The following is a 14,815-nucleotide window of genomic DNA, read 5'->3' as shown; positions in this document are numbered from 1 at the left end:
CTTTATCTGCAGGTGACAGGGGGTGAACAAGGCTGAAAGCATATACAAATCTGGAGTGGAAGGGGTAAGAACAGAGGGACCTCTGAATTCACATGTATAACTAGTAAGATCAGGAAATGTCTCAACTGGGCATGGTATCACTAGAGGTCTGTGCCCTCTTCCTGGGTCTCAGTTGGATGGAACAGATCCAGTGGCATGCTCATAAAAGTTTAATGGCCATCTGTCCAGGGAAAATAGCCCTGATTGGTAGGGTTTGCCAATTTTTGTGGTAACAATACTTCCCACCATGGTCCATTTCAGGCCACTGATCCTATATCACGGAGTGTGGAGCTGGAAGAGATGCCAGCGCATCATCATATAGTATTTTCACCAAACATACAATGGATGTAAGCAATGGATGAGGTCTGTGTTCCAGATGGCCTGCCGGCTGGTATGTATCTAAACAAACAATTAGGAAGTGATGAGTTTGGGGTGTGTGGGTGGCTCAGTCAGTTCGGTGTCTGCCTTTGGCTCAGGGCATGGCCCCCAGGTCCTCAGATCAAGCCCTGAGTCAGGCTCCCTGTTCAGTGGGGAGCCTACTTCTCCCTCTTCTCCCTGCTCATGCTGTCTCTTGCTCTTTCTCTCTCAAATAAATAAAATCTTTTAAAAAAGTGTTAAAAAAGGAAGTGATGTTTTGAGTACTTATTCATTATTTTTCTTAATCTACTTGATTATAAATTGATGGAATTAATTTTATTTTTATTTTTTTAAAGATTTATTTATTTATTTTATTTATTTATTTATTCATGAGAGACACACGCAGAGAGAGGCAGAGGCATAGGCAGAGGGAGAAGCAGGCTCCATGAAGGGAGCCTGACACGGGACTCGATCCTGGAACTCGATCCCGGGACTCCAGGATCACGCCCTGGCCCGAAGGCAGGTGCTAAACCACTGAGCCACCCAGGGATCCCCGATGGAATTAATCTTAAATAATGACTGTTTAGCAACTGCCTTGCAGTCCTTCTGAAAATTTAACACTTGGCTCTCCAGAGCTGGTACATATAACCAGCCTCCACCCGTGTTGTCTGTCCTCTGAGGCCTGAGGCCCAACGGGTGACAGGGCACATACCTCTGGGCCTGTGATATCATGCCCATATTTCTCACACCTTCAGAGGCAAGCTAGTTGTTCTGGCCAAGCTAGTATCCCTAACTCTCTTCCCTTTGCCCATTTCCCTGCAAAATACCTTGCAAAGGCTTGGCGGCCCGCTGGAAGAAGTTCTGCTCATTGAACAGGCGCCCATCCTTGGCATCCTAGTTGGGAACGGCAGGGGGAGAAGGCTGTCACAGTGGAAGCTCTTTGGCAAGGGCTTCCAGGACATCACTGGCCATGCATCACCCCGGGTTAGTGCCAGCAACCACCACCATGACCCCCACATCAGAACCAAATCCCCTAGGGTGCTTCATGTGACCACATGATCTCCCACTACCCAGATTCCTCTTCCTTTATGAGAGGATTCACAAATTTCCCTAGACATGTGGTCTTCAGCTAAAAACTACATTTCCCAGCCTCTCTTGTGGCGAGGAATGACCCTATCGCCAATTTCTGGCCCACAGATGTAAGCAGAAGAGATGTGAGCAACTTCCAGGTTATGCCCTCAAAGGGCTGCGCAGGCTCTCCCTTTCCTCTTCTGTTCCAGTTGGCTGAAATGTAGAGGACATGGTAGGAGCTGGGGCAGCCACCTCAGCCCCTGAAATGGAGTTTATATACGACTAGTACAGCTGGCTTCTTAAGAGCACTGGGCTAAAGATTTAGCTAGGTTTGAATCTCAGCTCTGCCATTCATTCCTTCTTCCTATAAAGCACCTATTATGTGCTGAGCATTCTACCGGCATTGGCGATACAGCAGTAAACAAAGCCACTTGCATGCTGGGTGTCTCTGGGCAAGTGATCAAGTCCCCATTTTCTCATCTGTTAAATGGGAGAACAGAGTAACTATCTCACAGGCTTGCTTGTGAGACTCCTAGCCCAGCACAGGCACGGAGCAGGCTCTCAACAAGCAGGTGCTATTACTCATCTGTGAGCCTGGCTCTGGAGCCCACTTGCATGGCCTCTGTCTAGGGCTAGGGAAGGGCACTGGGACTGGCTGCCCTGTTTTCTAGGGGTGAGCAAATGTGAATAAATGAAGGGAAGAAAATAAAAGTCATCTGTCAGTTCAGCTCTTAAGGATAATGATGATGAGGCTACTAACCAGGACAATATCCTTTCATTGGGCTCTTCCTCTGTGCTGAAGGACACGACTCATCCGCCTTGGTTGCTCTCACTTTCTTGGTTTGTTTTTCCCTTTTGGGCCCCCCTCGGGTGCATGTTTCCTGCATGCTAGGGTTGTGTGTGATTTCACAGGGACCACCCTTCTGATTGCTTGTCTGATGGACCCCAATACCCAGCACAGTGATATACGGTGGGTGCTCAATAAACACAGGACACAGACAGGTAGTGGGCAAGGGGGCCACACATTATGGCTATTAGTGGTTCCCTCACACAGATGAGGAAACTCTGCCCCAGGGGGGAAGGCACTTGCCCGGGCTGCACAGCCAGACAGCACCAGAACCAGGATTCATGGCAGACCTCACTGCAGCTTCCCAGGCCCCCTCTGATAAAGAAGCTGAGGCTGGAGGGAGATGTGCCCCGCCCAAGGGCACGGACCCCCTTGCAGGCCCAGGCCGGGCTCTCCTGCCTACGCCAGTCCTCACAGGGGCTTGGAGGTCAGTGGTGCCCAAGCCCCGGGCCCTCCCCCTCTTGGCACTGTCCCCAGGGACACTCACGAGTTTAAGCGAGAATCTCTGTTTCTGACTTGACTTGCAGGCGATGGGGGAGATAGGCTCAGCTGTGAGTGGACAAAATGAGCAAGGTTATAATCTACAGGGAAGGTGAGAGTCACAGGCCTCAAAATCCCAGCACTTCTGGTTCTCTGGCAGGGTCAGAGAATACTCGACCTCAGGGCTTTCAGAATTCCTTCCTTCCTACTTCTGAATAGGTTCTTTTTTTTTTTTTTCTTATTAACATTCAGCTACATAAAAAGGGTTATTAACAAGAACGCCTGACTTCTCTCCTTGAGAAGGCTTGCTTGCATGGGTGGTCTGTGACTGGTGTCTGGGAACCTGGATTTGCGGAGGGTGCCAGCATTCTCTAACAGCAAGAGAGGCCCCCAGTGCCCAAACTCTTATGCTGAACAGCTGCTTTCCTTCTGGGTGTCTAGAATGTTGGTATGTTCCAGGCAGAGTGTGCCTATGTGATCAGCTCCCAGGAGAAACCCTAGCTGCTGAGTCTTTCAGGAATGGCCTTGGTAGAGGACATTTCACACCTGTTGTCATTTCTTGTACATCCTGCATCTCCCTGTGACTCCACGGGGAGAGGACTCTTGGAAGTTTATGCTCCCCTGGACTTTCTGTGTCTTTCCCTCCTTTGCCTGTGCTCTGTGTCCTTCTGCTGTAGCAAGTCATGGCATGAGAACAAGTACACGCTGAGGCCTGTAGGTCTTTCTTGTGAATAACTGAGTCTGGTGGGATGGTCCTGAGGACCCCCAACACATCAGCTATTTGCATTTGTCTACATGTTTGGGTGAGCACCGTGTGACGGATGCAGATCCCCCCTGTGATAAAGGACTTGCCACTGGGGGAGTGCTGTCACAGGTAGCCTTCAGCCCCTCAGGGATCCCCTCAGCTGCAATTCTGGGGCAGCCCATATCCATTGGTGATCAAGGAGGATATAAAGGCCCAGCTGTGTTGGCCTGACACAACCATGCTGGAAGACCACTTCCACCCCAGAGCCCCCATGGGGCCAGCTGAGGCTATTGCGGGGCTGCACCCACCACTTGCTTCCTTCCTCCCCTCTACCTTGTAAACACCTGCATGTTTGTCCCTTTCTGCTCAGTTACAAACTTCATGCTAAAGTCATCTGGGTGGCTCAGTCAGTTAAGCGTCTGTCTTCAGCTCAGGTCCTCGGATTGAGTCCCAGATCGGGCACCCCATTCAGCAGGGAGTCTGATACTCCCTCTCCCTCTTTTTTTTTTTTTTTAAGATTTTATTTATTTATTCATGGGAGACACAGAGAGAGAGGCAGAGACACAGGCAGAGGGAGACGCAGGCTCCTCACAGGTCAGATAACTAGCTGTCAGCAGAGGCAGGAAGATAGCCCATGAGGTCTGGCTGCGCTCTCCCACCTCCCCAGAGAGAGAGTTTGCTGGGGACCCAGGCACCCTATGGCCCCTTCTCACTGCCAGCAATGCCAGGGTCCTGATGTTTCCCACTCCCGTTCCTGGGTTTCTAGGCTCTATGCCTTTGCCTATGCCCCACCTTAGCTTCGCATGCCCATCTCTACCCCAACCTCTTTGTCGCAGGGCTGGTTTGAAAGGTGCCTAATAAAATTGTAGCACTGGGGTGCCTGGGTGGCTCAGTCAGTTGAGCATGTGACTCTTGGTTTCAGCTCAGGTTGAGGTCTCAGGGTCATGGGGTTGAGCCCTGCTTCAGGCTCCACGCTCAGCAGGGAGTCTGCTTGAAATTCCCTTTCTCCCTCTTCATCTGCCCTTCCCCAGTTTGTGCTCTCTCTCTCTCTCTCAAATAAACAAATAAATCTTTAAAAAAAAATCATAGCACTTCCGCCTGATAGTTACCAACTGATGGAGTCTCTCCCTAGCTGGAGGCATGTTTGGGATGCCCTGACTCAGTGGTTCTTAATCACAACCAGTGGGCATCTGGCAGTGTCTGGAGGTAGTTTTGGTTGTCATGATGAGGGGAGGAGGTGTGACTAGCATATCTAGTAGCTTCTCTAGTGGCGTCTACTGGTTCTCCCAAATTGTTCCCAGGAGACAGGGAGGATGACGTTGTAACTTGGGAACTGACAAGGAAGAGTGCCCACTTATAGCACTGTAGGACTAAGGGATAAGATGAGCCGACTGGTGGTGTGAATTTAGGACAGGGTACAGAGTGGCTAAGACCATCTGTGGCTATTTAAAAAAAAAAGATTGCAATTCTGGTTGCTGTTGTTGTTTCACTGTGATTGTTTTTAACTACAGGACATAAAACCCCACCACTTCTTGACTGAGGAAAACTGGTCAAGGAGAAAGGTGACATGCCTGTGGGTAATGCTGCTGCTGCACTCCACGGCCCTCACCAGTCCTGCTGCCACCTCTCTGACAGTGGTCCCTGTCCCGCTGACACTTCCAAATCAGAGACTTCCTATCAAAATCCAGATTTCTGGCTCTTCCTGAATACTTGGAAGACCTCTGGAGCCAGATCTCTGGCTAGTTATTAACAACTCTGGGATTCGTTTTCCTCATCGAGTACAATGTGGACATCCACCACGAGTTAGGAAGTACAAAGCAAATACATGGCCACATGGAAACACAGATGTTCACAGCAGCACTAGTCATCATGGCCCAAAGTGGAAACAATCCACACCCCCACTGATTGGTAAATGGAGAAGCCAAACATGATACACATACACCCAGGAGTATTACTCTGCCACAAGAAGTCCTGAAACATGCTATGATGTGGATGGACCTTGTAAACATCATGTGTAGGGAAAGAGAGACACAAAATCTGAAACGTCCACGATAGAGAAATCTAGAGAGACAGCAGATTAGTGGTTGCCCAGGGCTGGGAAGAGGGGGATGCAGAGTGAGTGCTTTCACACATGGCTTCCTTTAGGGGTGATGGGAATGTTCTGGAATGAGATACAGGTGAGAGCTGCACCATGAATGGACTATAGCCCATTGAACCACAACTTTATTATTATTATTATTTTTTTATAGAACCGCAACTTTAAAATCATCAATTTCATATTTTGTAAATTTTATCTCAATTATTTTTTTAAAGATTTATTTATTTATTTATGATAGACAGAGAGAGAAAGTCAGAGACACAGGAGGAGGGAGAAGCAGGCTCCATGCTGGAAGCCTGATGTGGGACTCGATCCCAGGACTCCAGGATCGTGCCCTGGGCCAAAGGCAGGCACCAAACCGCTGAACCACCCAGGGATCCCCAATTTTATCTCAATAAAAAAAAAAAAAAAAAAAAGCTTCCTACAAAGTGCTTAGAACACAGAGTGGCCTTGAATAAGCACTCGATAAACATCAGGTTGGTTAATCTAACACTTCCACCCCAGTTCTTTTTTTCTTCATTGTAACAGGTGTCTGACTCCATTGTTTAAAGCTTGATGATGCCAGCTTCTTATTTATTTATTTATTTATTTATTTATTTATTTATTTATTTATTTATTAAAATACAAAGTGCTTAGAACACAGAGTGGCCTTGAATAAGCACTCGATAAACATCAGGTTGGTTAATCTAACACTTCCACCCCAGTTCTTTTTTTCTTCATTGTAACAGGTGTCTGACTCCATTGTTTAAAGCTTGATGATGCCAGCTTCTCATTTATTTATTTATTTATTTATTTATTTATTTATTTATCTATCTATCTATTTATTTATTTATGATATTCACAGAGAGAGAGAGAGAGAGAGAGAGAGAGAGAGAGAGAGAGAGAGGCAGAGACACAGGCAGAGGGAGAAGCAGGCTCCATGCATCAGGAGCCCGACGTGGGATTCGATCCGGGGTCTCCAGGATCGCGCCCTGGGCCAAAGGCAGGCGCCAAACCGCTGCGCCACCCAGGGATTCCAATGATGCCAGCTTCTAAGCTGGATCCTGCCTCTTCCCCTCTGGTCCCACACCTGGGCAGGCTGGTGAGCAAGCGTGGGGACTCCTTCCTTTGCTGTCGGTGGGAGATGCAAATCATGGGAGCCCTCGCCTTATCCCTTAACCAAATAAAAACCCACACCAGGTGCCTTTCCTTCCTCTCCTCAATGAAGGTCAGGCCTGCTCTCCCCAGAGACCTCAATTATGTGAGCAATTAGTTGTTCATAGCCTCCCTCTCCACTCTCAACATTCAAACCAAATTTTTTTGGGGAAAGGGATTCCACACCACCACTGCAAGATAGATAGAACCTTCATCTTCATCCTTATCATTCAGCCACACGACAAAGGCAGAGATGGAGTTCCTCTTTACACAGGGCGCCTGCTTTCCAGCTGGCCACAATCCCCACCATTCCCGATGGCTCACACTCAGGCTCCTGCACACAATTGTTCTACCTGCCCAGCCCCCATGGGTAGGGGTAGCTTGGCAGTCTCAATTCTAAGAGAAAGCTGTCTAGAGGCATGTCTGCACTGGGGAGGTGGCTTCCACTTCCATTCTCAGAATCCTCCCCCTGACCTGGCTTGAAGACACCCCCGCCCAGCCCAGCGGCTGTCCACCTGTGGATGGCGTACCTTCATAAAGAATGCCCTGGTTGTCCCTGGTCTGGAAGGATGCCAGGATCCATTGCCTCCCACTCTTGTCCGTCACTACCGTCCTCGTGGGCAAAGCCTCAAGCGAGGCAGTCACCCGGCTCCGCTTCAGTGTCTGAGGGCTTTGCCTGGTCATCTGTGGGCTTCGCTTGGTTGTCTGTGGGCTACTTTGGGGGGTTGAGGATATACTCCAGGACCCTGTGGGAGGATGGTCAGAATAGAGGAAAAAAGCAGCATTCGGGAAAGAAAAGTTAGGTGGGTAATAAGACAATGCTCATCATACTGTTAGTTTATTCATTTGTTCATTCAACACATGCTTCTTGGAACCTTTCATAAGCAGGTCCTTGTATGTGAAAGCTGGAGATCCAGACATGAGTCAAACCTGGGCCCTTCCCTTGGGAGCCCATAATTTGGTGGGGGAGTCTACCCTGGACACAGCTGGTCAGAACTGAGTCTGAAACAGGGCAGTAAAGAGGAATATGAGAAAGAGACTGACAGTGCCTCAAGAAGTCAAGAGAGGCTTCCTGGAGGAGGGGACATTTGGGTTGGGTCTTTTTGGATAAGCAGAAGTTTATCAAGGGGAAAAAAGACATTCCCGACATTCAACCCCAAATATCCTGAAATAGGACTGGCCTTGTGTTGAGTACAAGGAAGTTTCAGAAATTTGTCAGACAGAGGCCTTGCCCTTGACAGGCTCCCAGGTTGGCAAGAGAATGGGATGGCATGGTGAGGAGACATGAACATAGGAAAGGATATTACCTACTCCATTCCTCCCACCCACCATCCACCCAAGGCACAGAATGGCAAGAGGCTGTGGGGCCTGGAGGATGACAAGGGACTGAGGGGAGACACCAAGGGCTGAGGCTTTAGATCCAAGGGTCTACTGGGAAGGAGATGGGCACATGGTCCTCAAGACTGCCATGCTAACTGGCTGGCACAAGGCCTATGCAGATGAGTCTACCTGGTCCCTGCCCGTGCAGGACTCCCAGTCCAGCAAGTGGGGCAGAAAGGACAAGGGTCCAGGCAGGGTAGGGGGTGCCTGAGCAGGGGAATGAAGCCCCAGACTGTCTGACACCTGCCTTCTCCCCATCTAGTTGGGCCAGGTTGACCCCAACTCTCACCTGTGGGTCTCATGGTATCTTCAGACCCAGAACTGTCACCATCTGAGAAGAGGGATGATGAGGGGGAGGTGACAGAGCTGGACCATTTCACTTTTTTGGAGGGGGTTTCAGGACTGGTGTTGTTCTGTCTCCTTGAGCCTAGAGGAAGGAAGACTGGATGCAGACTAGGGTTGCAAAGGCTTTTTCCAGGAATCTCTAAACCAGGAACCCTGAGGGTGGATTAGACCACTCTCTTCCCTCTGATCCCTGGAGCCAAGCCTTGCTTCTCTTGTCATCTAAATATCTAAGCAAACTGTCCCTTCATTTTAGTTATTTTTTTTCCCTCCTTGGATCTTGGCCTCTCTTGTGTATCTTCTATCACTTTGTCACTCTGTTCTCTTCTAGGCAATTTCTTCAGACCTACCTTCCAATCCATTAATTCTCTTTTTAGCTTTGTCTGGTCAGCAGTTAAACCATCCAACAAGTTTCTGGTTGTCATGATGGTGTTTGTGTTTATCATTATAGGTTTGATTTGGTTCCTTTTCTTTTTCTTTTTTTTTTTATTGGAGTTCAATTTGCCAACATATAGCATAACACCCAATGCTTATCCCATCAAGTGCCCCCCACCAGTGCCCATCACCCAGTCACCCCCACCCCCCGCCCATCTCCCTTTCCACCACCCCTTATTCGTTTCCCAGAGTTAGGAGTCTCTCATGTTTTGTCTCCCTTTCTGATATTTCCCACTCATTTTTTCTCCTTTCCCCTTTATTCCCTTCCACTATTTTTGATATTCCCCAAATGAATGAGACCATATAATGTTTGTCCTTCTCTGATTGACTTATTTGGTTCCTTTTCAAATTGATTTGGTTCCTTTTCAATTCTAACTAATATCTGCTTCTTCATTATATTTTTAATTTCTTCTCTTATTTCTTTAAACATATTAAATGTGTTTTGGACATATTCTCATCTGTTAATACTGAGGTCTCTGGTCATTGTGGGTATGATTCTATAGTTTGTTGTTTATCCTGACAGTGGCCTTTTCCTGGTGTCTTTTGATTGATTAGGAGCTCCTGGTCCTGTGGGAATTATCTAAGGCAGAGGGAGAAGGAGAAAGAGAATCTTAAGCAGGCTCCATGCCTAGCATAGAGCACGATACTGGCCTCCATCTCATGACCCTGATACTATGCCCTAAGCTGAAATCAAGAGGCAGACAGTAAACTTACCAAGCCATCCAGGCACCTGTTTAACATCTGTCTTTAAAGGGTGTTTCCCAAGAGAAGGCTCACCTCTGCTGGGGAGGGGCACCCACACCTCATTGCTTTATACTAACTTTCCCATGTAGGTTTTTCTGGGAGGCTACACAGATCATATAAATTCTGGACCCAAACTGGTAAGGATGTGAGTTCTTGGTTAGGAATTCTCAGAGAGGACATTCTTCCATCTTTCACCCACAATCGAGGCTGAGACAGACAAATAAATAACTTCAGCAACCTTTTCCGCGGAACATTTTTTTGTTCTGGTTTACCCACTGAAGAGTCCAGATTTTCAGTTTTCCAATCTCACCTCTTGGACTGCTCAGGCCCTAAGCTTTGTCTCTTATGCTCCACTAAAACCCAGGCTTGGGATGCCTGGGTGGCTCAGCGGTTGAGTGTCTGCCTTTGGTTCAGGTATGATCCCGGGGTACCAGGATCAAGTCCCACATCAGGCTTCCTGCATGCAGCCTGCTTCTCCCTCTGCCTATGTCTCTGCCTCTCTCTCTGTGTATCTTTCATGAATAAATAAATAAAATCTTAAAAAAAAAAAAGCAGGCTTGAAACCACCAGTGACTGGCAAACAGTCCAGGACCACCATCATCAACAGGACTCAGAGTGATAGGAACCACTAAGCCCTACTTTTCAAAAAAAGATACCTTTCATATTTTATCCAGCATTTTGTGGTGTGCTGAACCATAAGGGGCTTTTGCCTATCATTTAGTCTGCCATATTACTAAAAGCAGAAATCTTTCAGTTGTCACTAACTTAGTTAGTGTGGTTGGTTCCTGGTTGGAATGAATGGCCTCCTGACTGGTTTTCATACCTCTGATCCACTTTCCTCCTCCTTTCTTTCTCTCTCTCTATAGAGTGCATGTGAGCAGGGGGAGGGGCAGAGGGAGAGGGAGATAGAGAATCTTAAGCAGGTTCTACACCCAGAGTGGAGCCTGATGTGGGGCTCAATCCCACGACCCTGAGATCATGGTCTGAACTGAAACTAAGAGTTGGGCATTTAAGTGACTGAGCCACCCAGGCAACCCCACTTCTCACTTTCTAGAGAGGTCTTTTTATTATGCAAATCATATTGTATCTCCCACTTGGTAGAAACCCTTCACAGCTCCCCACTACATCAGTGATTCCTGAACTCCTTGCCCATGGTCTACATAGCCCTTGGGTGTCTGCCCCAGGCGAGATGTCTTTCTTTATTTTTCCAACATGTATGGCTCCTCCCATTTCATGGCCTTTCCCTTTATCATGTCCCAATGCCTGAAACTCTTATGACTCCCTCACCTTTACCCCACTCTTCACTTATCATCTTTTATCATCCCTTGGTCTCAGCTTGAATGTTAATCCACTAGGGAGGCCTTCCTTGATCCCAGAAACAAAGTTCCCTCACATGGGTTCCAGGGTCTATCTACTTTCCTTCTGTTATCATATGCTCTCCTGGCAATTGTGTATTCAATGTCTGTTTGCCCTACTGGCTTCCAAAAGCTCTGAGAAACCAGAAACCAGGTACGTGTCATGTTAATACCTACCTGGGACAAGCAGCAACTAACTACACAGTAGATGGTACATGTGTATTTGTTGCCTGATGACTGGGGGAGTGAATAAACTAATGGAGTCCTAGGTTGGCAACAGAGAAGGCTATAGTTAAAACTAAGGCTCTGGGGTGCCTGGGTGGCACAGCTGGTTAGTGTCCAACTCTTTTTCTTTTAATTTTATTTATTTATTCATGAGAGACACACACACACAGAGAGTGAGAGAGAGGCACAGACACAGGCAGAGGGAGAAGCAGGCTCCATTCCATGCAGGGAGCCTGATGTGGGACCCGATCCCGGGTCTCCAGGACCACACCCGGGACTGAAGGTGGTGCTAAGCCACTGAGCCACCCATGCTGCCCAGTGTCCAACTCTTGGTTTCAGTTCAGGTCATGATCCTATCAGGGTCATGAGATTGAGCTCTGCATTGGGCTCCATGATCAGCACAGAGTGTGCTTGAGATCCTCTCTCTCTCTCTCTGCCCATTCTGCTTGCTCTCTCTTTCTTTCTGAAATAAATAAGTACTAAAAAATAAAACCAACAACCCTCCCCACCCTCAGGCTCTGAACTCAGCTTAAGGTAAATACTTTGGGTATATGTCTGGGATGTAGACCCAATATTGAAGATGAAGAGTCATCTTGAAAACTCATGGCAAGGGGATCCCTGGGTGGCTCAGCAGCTTGGCGCCTGCCTTTGGCCCAGGGCATAATCCTGGAGTCCTGGGATCAAGTCCCACGTTGGGCTCCCAGCATGGAGCCTGCTTCTCCTTCCTCCTGTGTCTCTGCCTCTCTCTCTCTATGTCTATCATAAATAAATAAATAAATAAAATTTTTTTTTAAAGAAAACTCACGGCAATAAGCATGGGTGGGGGGAACCCATCTGCTAAGGATAGCTTATCAGAAAGACAGGAGCAGTCTGGGTCCCTTAAGGCATCATGGGGACACCTTTCCTACACTGGACTGTCCCCTGCAGACTTTTTTAGTACAAAAAATAAACTCGTTCATTTTTTTTAAGCTTTTGAGAGAGCATTTTCTATTACTTGCAGCCAAATACAATCTCAAATGATAAAATGAATGTCATGTTGACTTCCTTCTGTGGCCTTCTGACAAGTAAACTCATTTTGATTTATCAGAGCAGGATCTGTGCTTAGGCTTTCCATTGGCTAGGACCTACTGCTGCTATTTCATTCATTCAGTCAATCAGTGAGATTTCTCAGCACCCAACTCTGCAAGGTCCTGGGTGCCAAACAAGTTACCAGTGACAGGTGAGGGAGGGACAGTACAGGATGGTGGTATGGAGGTTGCAGAAGTGGTCTAATGATTAGGCACCAATTTTGAAGGGACAGTGGATAAGATTTGCCACCGGGTTGAAGTTGTCAGGTTGGAGAGAAAGAGGTCTTAAGGATGGCTACAGAGTCTGGTCTGAGAAACTGGATTAACATGGCTGCCATTTATACTGTGATGGGAAGCCTATGGAAGGGATGGGTGGGTGGCAGTCACATCAGGAGCTCAGCTCTGGACATGTGGGAATGCGTATGGGACACACAACAGGTGTTGTAGGCAGTCTGATATATACCTATGACTTTGGATTTCATGGGAGGAGTCCAGGCTGGAGACAGAAATGTGTGAGTTGTCAACTTTAAAGCCACGAAGCTGATCAGATACTGAGAAACTCAGTGTAGACAGAGCCTGAGTCCTGGGCAGCTCCGGGATCAGTGCAGGGTCAGACAGGCTGCAAAGACATCTGTCCTCTCTCCCCAAATGCATGCATGCACGCACTCATCATTCCTCAAGGGCTCAGTTCTTACCTCTGAAAGATGACGTAAGAGGTTTGACAAAGGTCTGGGACCCTTCATGTCCCTCTTCAGGCAAAATTTTTCCACAGTAGGGGCAGAATTTGAATGTTGCTTGAATATTTTTGCCACAGTCTGGACAGAAGGAGATCATGCTAGAAAACAAGAGATGGAGGGAGGGAATGGGAAGCTGAAAGCAAAACTTAATGCATTGCCAGTGAGTAGTTATCTGAGCTCCCTGTGGTGATAAGATTGCAAAAGAGAAAAGCCATCACACTGGAATACACTCTTAGGAAGTGGCCACTTCTTTTTTTAATATTTTATTTATTCATTTGACAGAGAGAGAGAGAGAGACAGCAAGTGAGCACAGGCAGGGGGAGTGGCAGGCAGAAGGAGAAGCATGCTCCCAGTCAAGCAGGGAACCTGATGTGGGGCTTGATCCCAGGACCTCAGGATCATGACCTGAGCCAAAGGCAGACACCCAACTGAACAAGTCACCCAGGCACCCCGGAAATGGCCACTTCTAAAATGAGCTCCTGCCCACTGCCTCTAGCTTCTAGCCATGCATCTCTCTCTAAAGGCCCAGAGCAGGTAAAAAGCAGAAAAATGGAACATGAAACTACAGGTTTCACAGAAGATATGGGAATGCCTTGAAGCCCACAAAAGTTATGCAAGAGACCTGCTCCAATCACAGAAGCACTCTGGGTCTTCCACTGTATCTGTGATGATCATTTCTTGAAACACATGATAGGGATGGGAGAGATGGTAAATGCTCACCAAATAGCCACATGCTCTCCTACCACTTCCCAGAGGGCCCTGCAGTTAAATTGTGGACACATGACTAGTTCTGGCCAATGGTGTGTGAGTGGAAGTCACTTCCCAGCTGAGGCAGTTAAGAGCTGGAGGGCCGGGATGCCTGGGTGGCTCTGAGGTTGAGCATCTGCCTTTGGCTCAGGGCATGATCCCCGGATCTGGTCCTCCATCGGGCTCCCCATGGAGAGCCTGCTTTTCTCTCTGCCTCTCTCTGTGTGTCTCTCATGAATAAATAAATAAAAATAATTTAAAAAACAAAAGAGTTTGAGGGCCTCCTCTGTCCACCCCTCCACAGCACGGATGCCTCTGAAGGCCACATACTCCAGGTAGCATAGCCAGATGGAGGAAGGCTGTCTGGTTCACACTGGAATCTCATGATCAGCAAATAAATTTGTATTATATGAAGCCATCAGGACTTTAGGGTTTGTTCTAGCTGTACAGCCCATCTTATCCTGACATACTTAATGAGACAGGAGTTCACTATATTATCCTCTAGGTTCTGTGTGTCTCTGGAATATTCCCTAAGACTTGTAAAAATCAAAACCAAAATCACACATAGAGCCTGTTACAAGTGAGAACATGGCAGGAATAATCATTTGCTTGGATTGCTATCCCTAAACACCACACACTGGGTGGTTTAAATGATAGAAATTTATTTTCTTAGAATTTTGGAGGCTAGAAGTCTGAGATCAAGGCGTAAGAATGGGGCACATGGGTAGTTCAGTCGGTTAAACATCTGACTTTTGGTTTTGGCTCATGACCTCAGGGTCCTGAGATTGAGCCCCTCTTTCTCCCTTCCCCCTTCCTGCTCTGCTGGACATTGAGCCTGCTTAAGATTTTCTGTCTCCCTCTGCCTGTCCATGCTCCCCACCACCTGCACCCTGCACATGCACACTCTGTTTTTTAAAAAATGGTGTTTGGTTTCTCCTGGGCCCTCTCTCTTTGGCTTGTAGACGGCTGCTTTCTGTGTTCACATGGCCATCCCTCTGGCTGCAATCTAATC

General features: G+C 47.7%; 1 protein-coding gene across 12 annotated transcripts in view; it reads right to left on the bottom strand.

Annotated features, from left to right (window-relative positions):
• Positions 1-14,815, bottom strand: part of VRK3 (VRK serine/threonine kinase 3) — a 35,063-nt gene that overhangs the window by 16,586 nt on the left and 3,662 nt on the right. For all 12 annotated transcript variants that reach the window (XR_008662522.1, XM_055310497.1, XM_055310488.1 and 9 more), the window contains exons 3-7: positions 13,015-13,154; positions 8,441-8,578; positions 7,302-7,517; positions 2,802-2,863; positions 1,224-1,290 (exon numbers count right to left, since the gene is read on the bottom strand). Coding sequence is in view for 11 of the 12 variants with exons in the window: in XM_055310497.1 (XP_055166472.1) it covers positions 1,224-1,290; positions 2,802-2,863; positions 7,302-7,517; positions 8,441-8,578; positions 13,015-13,153 (622 nt within the window). In the remaining variant the exon portion in view is untranslated. The remainder of the gene's footprint in view (positions 1-1,223; positions 1,291-2,801; positions 2,864-7,301; positions 7,518-8,440; positions 8,579-13,014; positions 13,155-14,815) is intronic.

This window comes from Nyctereutes procyonoides, unplaced genomic scaffold (assembly GCF_905146905.1).
Source record: "Nyctereutes procyonoides isolate TBG_1078 unplaced genomic scaffold, NYPRO_anot_genome, whole genome shotgun sequence".
Lineage (NCBI taxonomy): Eukaryota > Metazoa > Chordata > Mammalia > Carnivora > Canidae > Nyctereutes > Nyctereutes procyonoides.
Note: the sequence above shows the minus strand (reverse complement) of the source record. Positions and strands in the feature narration are given on the sequence as shown.